We start from the raw sequence: 16,071 nt of genomic DNA on the forward strand, positions 1-16,071 counted from the left end.
CACGGTGCCTGAGGCAGGGGATGTGCAGGTGAAACTTGCCCAGTTCAAAGATCTGAGAAGCCCAGGCTGGAGTCACAGGTTGGGTGTCCTCAGCATTGAGGTAGTTGTGAGTGGCTGGGATTGCCACAAGAATGAATGGGATTGCCTGGGGAGAGGATTTCAGGTTAGAAGAACAGGCAGTGGGAAAAGGATGGACTTAAGTAATGCCTGCATTTTGGGGGTCGGTAGAGAACAAATATTTAGGAAGTGTGAAGACAAATAGTTAAAGAAGTAGAAAGAGGCCAGTCAGGATGGCTCACACCTATAACCCCAGCACTTTAGGAGGCCAAGACGGGAAGATTGCTCGAGACCAGGAATTCAAGATCAGCCTGAGCAACATAGCAAGACCTCATTTCCACAAAAGATTAAAATATTAGCAGGGCATGGTGGTGCATGTCCGTAGTTCCAGCTACTCAGAAGGCTGAGGCAGGGGAATCTTTGAGCCTGGGAGATTTCTCTGTATTTCTGTTTCACTGTGCTGTTCTCTTTCATGCAGCCTTGCTGAAAAGCACCCTTTCTCCCTAAATAAGGAACTTAGTTACCAAAATGGATAGCTGCTAGCTCCAGACTTGCATTAACTTAGCAAGTCCCAGGCCCCTACGCCAGGACCACCACAGCCTGTTCTGACGTTTGGCTTCCTCTCCTCTTTGGTGTTCTGAATGGGTGCCTCACAGCCTGGCTGCTCTGTGCTCAGCCTCAGGCCCGGCCTGCTGTCCTGGGCTTACTCCCTGCCACTCTGGTTCCCTGGCTCTGTGTTTCCCATTCTCATGGGTTCTGCTCTGGCTTCTGCATGGTCCTGCTTTGATGCCTGCAGAAGCCCAGCCCCTTGCTATCCAGTGTCTGTCCCTGCTCCAAGCTAAGAGGCTTGGTTGTTTGGGTTGGTTTTGTTTTTGCAGGGGATGGAGATGGGAGGGAATAGCTCTTGACAGACCTCTCTGATCTTTTGTGGGGTTTGGAGTGTTGGTTGGTTGGTTGGTTGGTTTTTGAGACAGGCTTTCAGTCTGTCACCCAGGCTGGAGTGCAATAGCACGATCACGGCTCAGTGCAGCCTCAACCTCCTGGTCTCAAAGCAATCCTCCCACCTCAGCCTCCTGAGTACCTGGGACTACAGGTGTCACCATCATGCCCAGCTAATTTTTGTAAAGACGAGATTTCATCATGTTGCCCAGGCTGGTCTCAAACTCCTGGGTTCAAGTGATCCACCCACGTTGGCCTTCCAGAGTGGTGGGATTACAGGCCTGAGCCACAGCGCCTGGCTCTGATCCTTTGTTGAACAAGCAGTGGAAGAGTGTGTGGTACCTGAGGTCCGGCCATCAGGGAGCAGGAGGGTCTGTCACATTCCCAATTAGAGATGATCCTGGAAGCATCATTTATTCTTCACTCTTCTGATAATCTGGTATACACAGATCTCCTTTTGAACTCCAGCAGCTACCCCCAGAAGAAGCAAACTCTAATCAGGTCCTTCAACCTCTGTCTTAGAAAGGGGGTGGGTTGCTGTCTGCTGTGCCTGCATGAAGATTCTAGAGCAGAGCATGAAGGATCTGTTAGCAGAACTGGCCTAAGTGTTATGTAGATGGGCTTCACAATCTCTAATCATATTGTAATCTCTTCGGTATCCCTAATCTCTGCCTTTAATGGATGTAGGATAATGTCCTTTGGAACAATAAAAATAAGTTTAGAACCAAGCACTTTATGTTTGTCTCTCTGAGCTAGAAGTAAAGACGGAACTAGTATCTATTTAGATAATATAAGGTAACCCTCCAAAAGCATCTTGCTCTTCCATATTTATATCTTCCAAGTAGGGTATACAGTGATTTTTTTAAACCACAGTTAAATGAAACTAAGGGTAGGAAAAATTAGATACAATGTATTAATACAAAATCCAAGCCCTGAAGCCCTGAGCTCCTCCCCTCTAAGTAGGACAGTTTTTTAAATGTCAAACCTGCACAACACTCACATATATTGATTTATCAACTAAACTTTTTGCCACATTTGCTTTATCCAGACATCTCAGTATTGTAAAGTCATAACTGACTAGGAAAAAGCAAACGTAAATTACCAAAAACATTCACAGTGTCTCTAGCCCACGATCCTTTGTTCTTCTCTCGTTGGAGTTAACAATGCTGCTGTTAAAAAGAGTGTGTGGGCCAGGCACAGTGGCTCACGCCTGTAATCCCAGCACTTTGGGAGGCCAAGGCGGGTAGATCACCTGAGGTCAACAATTCAAGACCAGCCTGGCCAACATGGTGAAACCCCGTCGCTACTAAAAATACAAAAATTCGCCAAGCATGGTGGCGGGTGCCTGTAGCCTGAAATCCCAGCTACCTGGGAGGCTTTGGCAGCAGAATCGCTTGAACCCAGGAGGCAGAGGTTGCAGTGAGCCGAGACTGCGCCATTGCACTCCAGCTGGGCAACAAGAGCAAAACTCTGTCTCAAAAAAAAAAAAAGAAGAGTACATAGACAAAAACAGAAGCCATGTCTCAAGGTGTAGATCACTTTCTTTGTGAAATTGATCACAGCTACATGCACTGTGGTATCTTGGATTGGATCCTGGAACAGAAAAGGGACATGAATTGAAAAACGAGTGAAATCTGAATGAAGTCTGGAGTTTAGTTGATTGTCACGTCTTGATGTTAATTTCTTAGTTGATGACTGTGCCAGTCATATCAGATGTTAACTCTGGGGACATAGGGAGAAGGGGACATGGGAACTCTGTACTGTCTTTGCAGCTTTTCTTTAAATCTAAAATTATTCCAAAATAACAAGTTTATATTTTAATAAAAAACGTATTGAGAAATTTTCTAAAGTTTAAAAAAATACAAGATATGTCTGTGCTCTGTAGGCACTGCCTTTCATTCACGGGGAAATTCGCTGGCAGGAAATTTTTAATAAATTTCAGTATTTAATATTTGCACTGCTGCCTCTAGGTGGCAACAGATGCCACCGTGTGCTCCTCCTCACATGCTGCTGTGTTTTTCCTCTTTAATAGGCTTTGTCACAACAAACAGAGTAAGGTGTATCTTCCAGAACCACCTTTTCCTCATGCAGAGGTAAGAAAACAAAATCACTGGGACATGGAAAGGAAGCAGTGTGGGTAACCTGATGCAGATGCAGGCAGCAGGTCGTGAGACACAGCAGACCCCCAGTAAACCTGTAGACCCCTCTGCCTCCCAAGTCAGACGCAGGGAAGTATTTTAACTCAAGCTTCACTTGTTTTCCTTCTATTAACACTTTCTGTTGCACACGGGGAGCAGCCCTTCCCCGAAATGCTGGGGGCCACAGAATTGTTTCAGACTTGGGATTTGGGAATATACTTACTGGTTGAGCATCCCAAATTTGAAAGTGTGAAATCAAAAAGCTCCGGTGAGCATTTCCTTTGAGCATCATGTTGGTGCCCAGAAAGTTCAGATTCTGGAACATTTTGGATTAGGGATGCTTAGCCTGTACTATGTTCATGCAATTCATAGCCTGCTTCTGTTCTACTGACCGCATGAGGAATTTTATTTTGATACATACTACTACCCTTTTGAATTGGGTTTATGTATTGGCAGAGTGTTCTTCCCAGTTATGTCAGTCATATATGTACATTTTTAATGATGACAATAACATTTCAGTTCAAAAACTAAAGGCTTCTTCCTCCCTCACAGAACAAATGGGTGTTTTCTGTGTAGCTGAATACCCAGCTTTGTTGTCAGATTCTTCTCACCCAAGGGTATATTATGAACATTTTTCTGTGTTTCATGTTATTGTTGCTCTACTACCATGAAGCTAACACACAATAGTTACTCCTCTTTTTGGTTATATTTTCACTCAAAGGTTGTCTAAATTGGTATCACCACCTTAGAAAACTGACAGTTTCGGCCGTGCGTGGTGGCTCATGCCTGTAATCCCAGCACTTTGGGAGGCTGAGGCGGGCGGATCACGAGGTCAGGAGATCTAGACCATCCTAGCTAACACGGTGAAACCCCGTCTCTACTAAAAATACAAAAAAATTAGCCGTGCATGGTGGCGGATGCCTGTAGTCCCAGCTACTCGGGAGGCTGAGGCAGGAGAGTGGCATGAATCTGGGAGGTGGAGCCTGCAGTGAGCCAAGATTGCATCACTGCACTCCAGCCTGGGCGACAGACGGAGACTCTGTCTCAAAAACAAAAAAAAAAAGAAAACTGACAGTATCTGCTAAAGCTGAACAATGTACTCTATGCCTCAGCAGTTTTGTTCCTAAAGTATACATCGAACAGAAATGCATAGAGATGTTACCAAAAGACACACACACAGATCTAGAATTTGGTGAGGTGTGGTGGCTCACAGCTGTAATCCCAACACTTTGGGAGGCTGAGGTGGGAGGATTACTGGAGGCCAGGAATTTGAGACCAACCTTGACATCATGGCAAAACCCTGTCTCTACAAAAAAATACAAAAAATTAGCCGGGTGTGGTGGAGCATGCCTGTAGTTCTAGTTACCCTAGAGGCTGGGGTGGGAGGATCACCTGAGCCAAGGGAGTTTGAGGCTGCAGTGAACTGTGATCGTGCTACTGCACACCAGTCCGGGTGACAGAGCAAGACCCTGTCTTTAAAAAAAAAAAAACTAAACTTTTTGGTAATAGTACTGAAATATACTCAACTGCCCATCAACAATAGAATAGATTTTGTGGTATAATCACACAATACCTTACATCACTGTGAACAAATAAGCTCCAATTACATGCAGTGTAGATAAACTTCACAAACATAATGTGAGTGAAAAATCCAGATCTAAAAGAGTAGATATGGTATGATTTTATTATATAAAATTAGTTTATTGTGTTTTGAATACAATAAACTAATCTGTGGTATTAGATGCCAGTGTGGTAGTGATCCTGGAGGGGAGGGGACAGTAGTGACAGGAAGGGGACAAAGAGGGATTTCTGAGGAGCTAGTAATGCTTTATTTCTTGATGTACATGTGCTCACCTTGTAAAAAATCCATCAAGGTGTACAGAGTTAGATATAAGGAAAGAGCGAAGGCCGGAATGAATCCTGTGCTGTTGGATAGAATTGATGGTATTGGTGTGAACTCCTATTTTCAATATATGTAGACAGACACAGAGAGAAATACACTTGTGCGTGTGTGCACATACGTATCTTCCAACTCTGGCCAGAGAGAGGGCCTGGGAGAGTTACATGCCACTAACTGAAGAACACATTTAACTCCCAGATGCTGTTTCTAGATACTATTCTCCACTAAAAGGAACCAGGCCTCTTTGGAAAATACAACATGAGGCTGAAAGATCTTGCTGTGTGCTCAGAGAATGGTGGGTCAGAAGCCACATCTGAGATCACTGGAACATCAAAATAAATAATGCTAGTAATGAATACAATCCATTGAATAACAGAAACTCCCGCATCCATAGTGAAGTAACTGAGTACGTAGGCAAGAAGGGAAAGTTCTTCCAACAGTAAACTTACATAATTAATGTAGGAAAGAATCTTAGAATTAGAAAATCACCATTTGACAGCCACCACAGTTATAATTTATTCCTGCAAGAAACACCAGTGGGTGCTAAAACCAACAAGTAAAAATTGTATGAAGAACTAGATCATTTATAGTCCCAAAAAGTGTGTCCCCACAAAATTCATGTTTAAAGAGAGAAATAGTAACTGGAGTTTGGACAAACTTGACATATGCAATCAACGTTAACATCACCAGTAATTGGACTAATTGACACTGCATGGCTCTTAGTGCAAATTATTGAGAAAACAGCATGATTTCTGTGATCCTGCTGCTAAAAATGCCTCACCTGAATCTAATGAGCATTCAGACCCAAGTTGATGATGCTCAACAAAATAACTGATCTGTACCCTTCGAGAATGCCGGAGACCTAGGGGACAAGGGAAGACTGAGGAACTGCCAAGAAAATGAAGAGTTGTGGCAGATACATGCACTCCATGGCCATGGGCTGGATCTGGAAATGGAAGAACTTGTTTGTTGTCTTGTTTGTTTGCTATTAGGAGCATTGATAACAGTTGGTAAAGTCTGAATGGGGCATGTAGATGAGAGGGGGCAGTATTGTGTCAGTGTTCATTTGCTGCTTTTGATGAGTGTACTGTTACAATACATCCATGTTAACTGTGATTATCTCCCCACTCATTTCTTTGTCAAAATTATAACCTTTCTTCAACTAAGGCAGATAGACTGTTTTTACATAGAGCATGTCAGTGCAGATAGATACGTTTAGGAATTTAGTTTTAGAGTTTTGTTTTAGAGTTAACTATTTAACACGTATTTCAACAAATGTCCTGCTAATTACTTTAAATGTAATTACTGTTTTCATACTGTAAAGGAGAGGTCTTATAAGTGAACCAGGATGCCAAGTAGAAGGTTTTGAAGAAGTTAGTTTTTGGTTGCAGTAGTCTAAATAGTATTTCAGCAGCCAGGGTTTTTGCAAGCTGTGTCAATGCCATAGTGAAATACAGGCTAGAAATATTATTAAAATGTCAGAAAATTAAGTGTGGCAAAACATCTTGTGGTGGACTTTGCTTTTGAAAGTCTATTTTGCTTCCTTTGCAGTCAGCCTTGCTGTAGAGCTTGTTTCCTAGGAGCGTGATCACATTCTCACTTACGCACCTGTCACAGATGACCTGGTGCCACTTAGAGTTAGGAATGTGAGTAGACTGGTCGCACCATCAGGGTTCCTCAGGTGCACCTGTCATTGTTAGGGCACGAGGGAGTCGACCCTTGGTATTGTTACCATTGCGCATGAGAAACGATGGTTCTGCCCTTAGTACTGGTAACAAATTACTGTCCAGAATTCCTGCCCCACAGCTTCATTTCCGCTGGTCAGATGCAGTAAGTTGGCTAGAAAGGTAGATCCAATTGGCAAAAAATGATGAATTTATCTTAGTTTCTATGCATTGATCAGTAGAGCTACAGGAACTATAGATAATGCTTAAAAGTGACTTAAGTGTGCAGAGACCTGCTGCTATTCTTAGAATCACATTCATCATCTTGACATCTCTGGATACAATAGACTCCTTTTGACAGCCACTCACCCATTTAACTGAGACAGTTAATGATTTTGGCCATATAGGTTATAAAAAAGAATGTCAGTTTGACTTGCAGACTACCTGGAAGGAAAGTGGGAATTCGATGTTTGCTCCGGCTTTACTATTCATATTCCATCCAAGCATGCGACAGCTGATAAAGATCTCCGGGATAGTGTTAGTGTCTTCCTAATACAACCAGGTCTCTTTAATTAAAGATGAGGTCTTCAAGGTGAAGACAGTTTGGCTTCTCTTTGGGGTGTGTCCCATTCTGACCACATCCCCACTCTTAGGGTGACTTCATTTGCACTTCAAGGTGTTGGCCAGGGCCCTCTCATGCACCACGTGTGGCCACAGGATTGAGCCTATCACAGGCCATTGCTTTATCCATGAAACAGCCTCCCAGAGCAGTGCTTCCTTTGGCCTGGTTGATATTTAGGGTCTGTGAAGTCTGGGTGTCTGCCCTCTGGATACTGGGGTGGGGCGAGGAAGCCTGGGCGGCAGGCACAGTGTCTGAGACGTTACAAGATGCCATCTACTCGTAAGTGTCTTTGCTGTTGCCTTGAATGGGCCTGGCACTGGGAGATGATTGTCAAGTGTTGTGCCGCAGGGGTGACTCTTGGTTCAAAACATACACTTGAAAGAACGCTTTGAGGCTGCGAGCTACCTGCTTTTTTTTTTTTTTTTTTTTTTTTTTTTTTTGAGACAGAATCTCACTCTGTCGCCCAGGCTGGAGTGCAATAGCGCGATCTCGGCTCACTGCAAGCTCCGCCTCCCGGGTTCACGCCATTCTCCTGCCTCAGCCTCCTGAGTAACTGGGACTACAGGCGCCCGCCACCACGCCCAGCTAATTTTTTTGTATTTTTAGTAGAGACAGGGTTTGACCATGTTAGTCAGGATGGTCTCGATCTCCTGACCTTGTGATCTGCCTCCCAAAGTGCTGGTTTTTTGTTTTTTGTTTTTTTAATTTGTGTTTTTTTTAGTGACAGGGTCTCAGTCACCCAAGCTGGGATACAGTGTTGCAGTCATAGCTTACTGCAGCCTTGAACTTCTGGGCTCTAGCCACAGTATCCAACTAACTTTCTTTTATTTTTTTGTAGAGAGGTATTGCTTTGTTGCCCAGCCTGGTCTCAAACGTCTGGGCTCAAGCAATCCTCTTGTCTTGGTCTCCCAAAGTGCTAGAATTACAGGCGTAAGCCATTATGCCTGGCCCCTGTTTGTTATATAATATAACTGTGTGTGTTACGAGGACATCACATTTCTAAAAGCCAGTTTGATCTTTGTCATGCATGTGCCTGTGTGCGTGTGTGTGCATGTGTGCACATGTGTGCGTGTGTGTGCATGTGTGCGTGTGTGCATGTGTGTGTGTGTGTGCGCGCATGTGCGTGTGTGTGCATGTGTGCACGTGTGTGCCTGTGTGTGCATGTGTGCGTGTGTGCGTGTGTGTGCGTGTGTGCGTGTGTACATGTGTGCGTGTGTGTGCGTGTGTGCATGTGTGCGTGTGTGTGCATGTGTGCGTGTGTGCACATGTGTGCGTGTGTGTGCATGTGTGTACATGTGTGCGTGTGTGTGCATGTGTGCATGTGTGCGTGTGTGTGCATGTGTGTGCCTGTGTGCACACACATCCACATGCTATACACAGAGAAGCTTCTCTAGTAGCAGACAACAGAAATGATCCCAGAAAATAGAGTCTTTGGTCTTGGTCCTTATTCAGTTGCTGCAGTAGCTTAAACCTCTAGCTTCACAGGAGGAGGTCCTGTACTGGTAAACAGTGTTTCTGGTGTGACAGATGTGTTTATTGTCGCCACTACTTGGTGACTAACAAGTGTTGGGAAAGTCACTTGTACTTCAAACAAAAAGTGATAATGAGAACTTCAGGCCCGGCATGGAGTGTCAGGCAGTTTATAAAGGAAGAGTCCAGCTAAATCAAGCCATAACAATCTGAATCAGTTTCCAGGAAGTATGTCAGTATTACTAGAAAGACTTGACTTGCCCAGGTGTTCCAGAAATCACATTCTAGGTAAAAACTATTTTAATAAGATCCACTTGTATTTTTTTAAATTAATAAATATTACTTTTCACAGCAGTTTTAGGTTCACTGCAATCATATGCCCCTGCCCCACACACTCAGTTGCCCACTGCACCATCCCACACCAGAGAGGTGCATTTGCTATAGCTGGTGAACCCACATTGACACGTCACCATCACCCAAAGCCCAGAGTGTACATTAGGGGTTCCTCTTGGCGTTGTGCTTTCTGTGGTTTTGGACGAGTGAACAGTGACCCGGATCCACCATTACATCATCACACAGAGCAGCGTCCTCGCTCCGCAAATCCTCTATGCTTGGCCTGTTCATTTCACCCTCCACGAATCCCTGATGACTGCTGGGCTTTTTACTATCTGTATAGTTTTGCCTTTTCCAGAATGTCATACAGTTGGAATCATAGGGGCCTTGCCTTTTCGGAGTGGCATCCTTCAGTTAGGAATAGGTTCCTCCATGTCTTTTCATAGCTTGGTAGCTCATTTCTTTTTTAGTGCTGAATAATATTCCATTGTCTGGATGCATCACAGTTCTGTCATTCACCTGCTGAAGGACATCTTGGTTGTTTCCAAGTGTTAGCAATTAGGACATTCATGTGCAGGTTTCTTGTGGACATAATTTTTCAAAATATCTTTCAAAGTGGCTGTATCATTTTGCGTTCCCACCAGCAGTGAATGACAGTCCTTGTTCTTCCATATCCTTGTCAGCATTTGGTGCTGTCAGTGTTCTGGATTTTAGCCATTCTATTATAATACGTGTGTAGTGGTATCTCGTCATTTTAATTTGCGGTTTCCTAATGACATAGGGTGTGGAGCATTTTTTCATATGCTAGTTTGCCATCTGTCTTCTCTGATGAGGTGTCTGTTCAGGTTTTTTGCCCACTTTTTAGTAGGGTTGTTCATTTCTTTTTGCTGGGGTTTCGGAGTGCATACATTTTGGGTCACAGTCCTCTCTCAGTGTGACTTTTGCAGACATTTTATCCCAATCCGTGGCTTGTCTTCTTTGTTGGTATTTTAGATCCAGTCCCGCTCACCCTCCCGTACTTTGGTTCTCCCTTCAGCCTGGGCAGGCTCACATCTCTGTGTACTTTTTCTATATTTTCCAGCTCATTCAGACCAATAAGCTGAAGCACTACCCCAGCATCCACGGAGACTTCAGCAACGACTTCAGACAGCCCTGTGTGGTGTTCACCGGGCACCCTTCCCTCCGCTTCGGGGACGTGGTCCACTTCATGGAGCTCTGGGGAAAATCTAGTCTCAACACCGTCATATTCACGGGTAAGTGAAAAAAATAAAGAAACAAAACGGTTCTCTCCACTGAGGCCATGAGTGAATGCACCTACAAGGTAGAGACCCAGGGAAGGATTTTGCAGTGAGGCATAAATACGAACAGTGTTCTACTATAGGTTCCAAAGAATGAAGAAATCACAGAGAAAGAGTGAAGCAGCGTGTGCCATTGGACAGCTGGGCATCCAGCAAGGCCTTCATGCCTGTTTTCAGATTTCTCCAAGACAGAATCCTACTGAGTGCTTTTTGCTAGGATATCATGAGCCATTTCAAGAACTGCAGTGATTCAGTAACCGATCTTGTTTTACCTGTTAGGGATTGTTTACAGAGGTAGATCTTTCTCTTCTGATTGTAGTTTACTCTAGCTATGGATTTTCTTCTGGAGACAAATCCCTCAGGGGAAAAAATTCTTTTGGTAAGGTCAAGTAGAGAGTTTACGTAGATAATCACTATATCATTTTTATCAGTGTAGCGCGCCCAGCCCTTTGAATGCTAGGACCTTTTTGCTTATCTGTGATGGGGGATATCATGGAAATTATGCACAGACCTTTTTTTTTTTTTTTAGCTCATCAGTTGTCATTAGTGTTAGTGTATTTTATGTGTAGCACAAGACAGTTCTTCTTCCAATGTGGCCCAAAGAAGCCAAAAGCTTGGACACCCATGGGTTAGGATCTTCAGTCGGCCTTGGGTTTTAGAAATCTTACAGGCTATGAAGTTTAAAAAAAAAAAAAAAAAAAAAAAAAAAAAACCTTGATTTGAAATCTGGCCCAGCTTGCAGTGACTTCAGCCAATTCACCAGCAAGCATGACTGTCCCCACGGTAAATGGGACTGTCAGTAGCTACCTCTGTGGATCACTCTGGGCACCAGGCACATCACCCGGCACGTGGCAGCTGTTGGGAAATCATCGTCACCACCTCCCTTCCTAGCTTTAGGGGCTGGGTTTGGAGGAGGGAGTCCAGTTACATCAGAAGCATGGGGGTCAGGGACACTTCGGCCCTTCCCCCAGCCTCTGTGTGTGACCTAGAGGCCACCAGGAACATGCCTGTGGTCAAACCAAGTTGGGTTTATTGCCTCATTTCAGCAAGGGGAACACACAGCATGGGTAAAAGCAAGGTAAAAAGACCTTGTAGGAGTCAGAACACTGTTTTTCTCATTGTATTAAATCAGTACCTTGCGGGGGACTCTTTGAAACTATGTATATACCTGTTCTCCCTCAAAATGGTATCTAATATTTTTAGCATTTATTAATGATTCTCATCTGAATAAGTGGTGAACTGTAATGGTTGCCAAATGGTGGTTTTGGTTTTTATTTCATCGTTTGTTTCTTGGCATTTCGTTGTAAAGAAGAGCTTTCTTTTCTCCCCCACATACGTTATTTCTCCCTCATTTACCTCATCTGCCTCTGCTGAAGCTTGGAGCCCACCCACAGGGTCCATCCCAGCCTGCCCCTCCTTCCACGGGGCCCCTTTGACCTCCGTCCCCCGCCATGTGTGCTTCCTGGCTCCCTCCCAACCCCCTGGCTGTCTCTGGGCCCTCAGCGCCCCAGCCGCCGCCTGGCTCGGCAGCTCCTGTGTAGTCTGCATTGTAAGATTTCTTTCTTGTACTTTCCGTAGAACCAGACTTCTCCTACCTGGAAGCCCTGGCTCCTTACCAGCCGCTGGCCATGAAATGCATCTACTGCCCCATCGACACCCGGCTGAACTTCATCCAGGTGTCAAAGCTGCTTAAAGAAGTGCAGGTAATGAAGGCCACTGCTTGTGCCTTCACATAGTCATGTCACCTTGGTGTGGCTCATGCTTGTGTGGGGTGAAGGGAGAGAGGCTGCATTTGATTCTTGTCTTCAATTCTCATGCATCTACAGAATGCTGGGACACAGGCCAGCCCCCCTCCACACTGAAAAGGAGTGGTCTTTACACCCTGACAGCAGTTTCCATTCTAAAGAAATCAGAAGTGGAAGGGAAAGAAAACCATCTGTGTCCGCTTAAAAGCAAATCCTCTCACCCCTGCCAAAAAGAGTCATTCTAGAAACATATTCACTAAGCTGAGACAGTTTAATTGAAACACGTCCTGGGGCCATGTCACACCTGTAGGCTGGTACCACAAACAGTGCTGTTGGGTTTGGGTTTTGTGGTAGTTTTTGGTCATTTGTTTCACTTCACATTTTCTGCCCTGGAGAAAGGGGAGAAGTAGCTGGGGTACAGTGTAGACCAGGAGAATCCGCGCACAGGAGGAGCGTGTAGCAGGAAGGCAGGGCCACGGAACCACTGTGCTGGCTCGGCCACTGCTCGCTGGGTTTCTGGCTCTTGAGAGTCGGGAGAGGCACTGGAATTGGCAAGGAGGACAGCTGCCACCGGCGAGGAAGAGCTCTCCCTTTCCACTCCCTGGTGTTCCCAGGAGGGAGATGAGGGCCGAGGGGCCCAGCACAGCACCTTCGGCCTCTGGATGAGAGAGCTGTGTCACAAAACTCTAAGACAGGAGAACAAGAAACAGAGAAAGCGGAGAACCCCTGGAGAGCCCCAGGAGCGGATTCTGGTGATTATTAATGTGCTTGCCCAACAAAGAAAGAATATTGGCGCTCTCTAGGCATGATGAGAGCAGACGGCAAACGTGGAGCCTGTCTGCAGTGATTCGCTACCCTACTGTGTGCTCATCCAAGTTAGAAGCAGCGGTGAAGGGAAGGGCGTGTTGCTTCTCATTAACTTCAAATCCCAGTCCCTAAACCAGCTCTTGGCCCCCCTGTCAGGTGCTAATCCTGGAAACTGGAGGCCACCTGGTCTCCACTTTAGGCGAGGAAAACCTGGGAGAAGCCATCAGGCTGCGACTGTGGCATGATATGCTTTGAGACAGGTCAAGAAGAGGAGCAAAGGGCAGTTCGAAGGAGAAAAGTATTAGCCCTAAGGAACAGGTGCTTTTGGAAGCTCAGCCCGGTCAGCCCGGTGGAAAGCCGTATTCATCAGGGAATTCAGGGCTTGGTCCGAGCTCTTAAGTAGAAGCGGGGAAGACACAGTGCCCCTGTGGGCTGCCAGCATTCCTTTTCATTTGGGTGATATTTGTGCAAAGTAAAAATTGGTTTACTAATCTTTTTTTCTCAAGGGACATTTTGTTAAAAAAAAAAAAAAAACCTCTGCCTCTGCTGCTTGGTCGTACACAGTGAGCATATGACCTGAGCAGTGTCCACTGCCTAATACCAGTCGACCTGCACATCCAGCAGAAACTCCGAACCCACAGCGCCTGGTAATTGGCCAAGAGCTTATAAAAGCAGACATGTGGGAATGTTTTAGAAAGACCGTGCCCCCAGGAAGCCCAGAGACTGTTGGGAGCAGACACATGGAAGTTACCATGAAACTTACGTAAACAGTGAAAAAAACGAAAACAAATGCAAGCTGAGGCAGCTTAGGGGTTTCTGAGATGTTTCTTCTGCCCCAGTGCCTTCACGTTCCCTCTGCTCTCTACGGTTCATTGGGCTTGAGAGGATGAAAGTTCACCTTGGCCTGGAGGTGGTGAGCCTGTGATGGTGGGGAGTGGATCGGGGTCAGGAACGGGCCTTCTGCAGGGGCCACTGTACTTCACACCTCCTTTCTCGCCTGTCCCATTGGTTCCTCAGCCCCTGCATGTGGTGTGTCCCGAGCAGTACACCCAGCCGCCCCCAGCCCAGTCCCACAGGATGGACCTCATGATCGACTGCCAGCCCCCTGCCATGTCCTATCGGCGGGCCGAGGTCCTCGCCCTGCCCTTCAAACGCCGGTACGAGAAGATCGAGATCATGCCAGAGGTGAGCCGTTCTCCTTCCTAGGGTTAAACTAGAGTTTTCCAGAGGCTCTTGAAGATCGTGCAGGGGTGGCCTTCTTTTGGATTTATGTCAAGTATGAATGAACCAGGCTGGGCACAGTGGCTCACACCTGAAATCCCAGCACTTTTGGGAAGCCAAGGTGGGTGGATCACTTGAGGTCAGTTCGAGATCTGCCTGGCCAACCCAGCCTGGCCAACATGGCGAAACCCCATCTCTACTAAAAATACAAAAAAAATTAGCCAGGTGTGGTGGCAAGCACCTGTAATCCCAGCTACTGGGGAGGCTGAAGCATGAGAATCGCTGGAACCAGGAGGTGGAGGTTGCAGTGAGCCAAGATCACACCACTGCACTCCAGCCTGGGCAACAGAGTGAGACTTCAAGTATGAATGAGCAAAGAACATGGACCCTTAACCAAGTAACCGGGAAGAGGGGGGATTTTCAGGGCCTTCTTGCTTTTCCAAGTAATAAAGTAACAGCTGTTAGTCCCTACCTAGCGTTCAGCGGTGTGACCCCTGGGCCACATCACGGGCCAGAGCCCTGGGGAATGGAGATGCTGACACCCGCTGTGTCCCTAAATACCATAGGGTGGTGACTTTTCTCTTCCTTCCTGGACCTTAGTTATGAGTGTCAAAGTTCGCTGAATTCAGAGGTAGATAGGGGAGATAACAGGAACAAAAACATAAGGATTGTAAACTTGGTTATTTATATCCTCTTGAGCATACTTGCAGGTTTTGGTCTATCAAAGTCTAAGTATTTTACGGGTCTGTGAACTCTTAGCTTCAGTTTTAGCAGGGAAGGAGCAGAAAGCACGCTGTCCATGTGGAACAGCTGTGGCATGCTGTGCTTGGGCCCGCCTCTGAGAGGGAGACAGCGAGGGATGCGGCCTCTCCTGAAAGACAGCGTTGAGGATGGTTGGAGGATACCTCTGGCTTCCTTTCACCCCTTGAGGCAACTTGAATGTGTTTTCAACAGACAGGAAAAAGAAATACAAAAACTTACTGTTAAAACCAGTGTGCCCAAACTTCTTTTGGAGTCTGAGGTTCAGAAATGGCCTCCAGACCTTGGGTTGGAGGTCTCGGCTCCTGAATGTGACTCATTTCCACAAGCCTGGAGAGGCTGTTAGGGACCACCAGGTGCCATCCTTAGAGTTGTTTAATGTTTACTATGTTTTTATTATTTTGCTATGATTTTGTTTTTCATTTTCTCTAGATGTGTCTCTGGATTGTTTTTGTCTAGTATTTTACAGGGGCTGGGATTGACGGCCTCGGTTTAGATTCCAACTCTCGAAGCCAGCATTCCTTATACCTTTTGGTCTCAGACATCCTTACAAATAGAACGCCAAAGAGGTTTTGTTAATGTGGGTTATGTCTATTGATGTTTGCTATATGAGAAATTAAAGCTAAGACATTTTTAAAATATTCATTTAAGAGTAATAAAAACCTTATATGTTAACATAACTAAGAGATAAAGACAAAAGCAAAAATCAGTCCCAATGCCAGGGATAAATGTTAAGATTCTGACGTATTTGCCTTGTCTGTTCACTGTGTGTGTGCATACTGGAATCACATCTCATACACTGTCTTTTTCACCTAACAGTAAGTATATAATTAAAGATATTTTGGCCAGGCGTGATGGCTTACGCCTGTAATCTTAGCACTTTGGGAGACAGGGAGAACATGAGGTCAGGAGTTCAAGACTAGCCTAGCCAAGGTCAAGACTAGCCTAGCCAAGATGGTGAAACCCCGTCTCTACTAAAAATACAAAAATTATCTGGGTGTGGTGACACGCGCCTGCAATCCCAGCTACTTGGGAGGCTGTGGCAGATAACTGGTTGAACCGGGAGGCAGAAGTTACAGTGAGCCAAGATCATGCCACTGCACTCCAGCCTGGATGAC

General features: G+C 45.6%; 1 protein-coding gene across 3 annotated transcripts in view; it reads left to right on the plus strand.

The window, feature by feature from the left end:
* Positions 1–16,071, plus strand: part of LOC105481987 (integrator complex subunit 9) — a 126,955-nt gene that overhangs the window by 104,787 nt on the left and 6,097 nt on the right. For all 3 annotated transcript variants that reach the window (XM_011741786.3, XM_071068447.1, XM_011741787.2), the window contains 4 exons: positions 3,029–3,089; positions 10,205–10,376; positions 12,000–12,124; positions 13,991–14,158. In XM_011741786.3, the coding sequence (XP_011740088.1) occupies positions 3,029–3,089; positions 10,205–10,376; positions 12,000–12,124; positions 13,991–14,158 (526 nt within the window). The remainder of the gene's footprint in view (positions 1–3,028; positions 3,090–10,204; positions 10,377–11,999; positions 12,125–13,990; positions 14,159–16,071) is intronic.

The sequence above is a fragment of the Macaca nemestrina genome, chromosome 8, assembly GCF_043159975.1.
Source record: "Macaca nemestrina isolate mMacNem1 chromosome 8, mMacNem.hap1, whole genome shotgun sequence".
NCBI classification, from domain to species: Eukaryota; Metazoa; Chordata; class Mammalia; order Primates; family Cercopithecidae; genus Macaca; species Macaca nemestrina.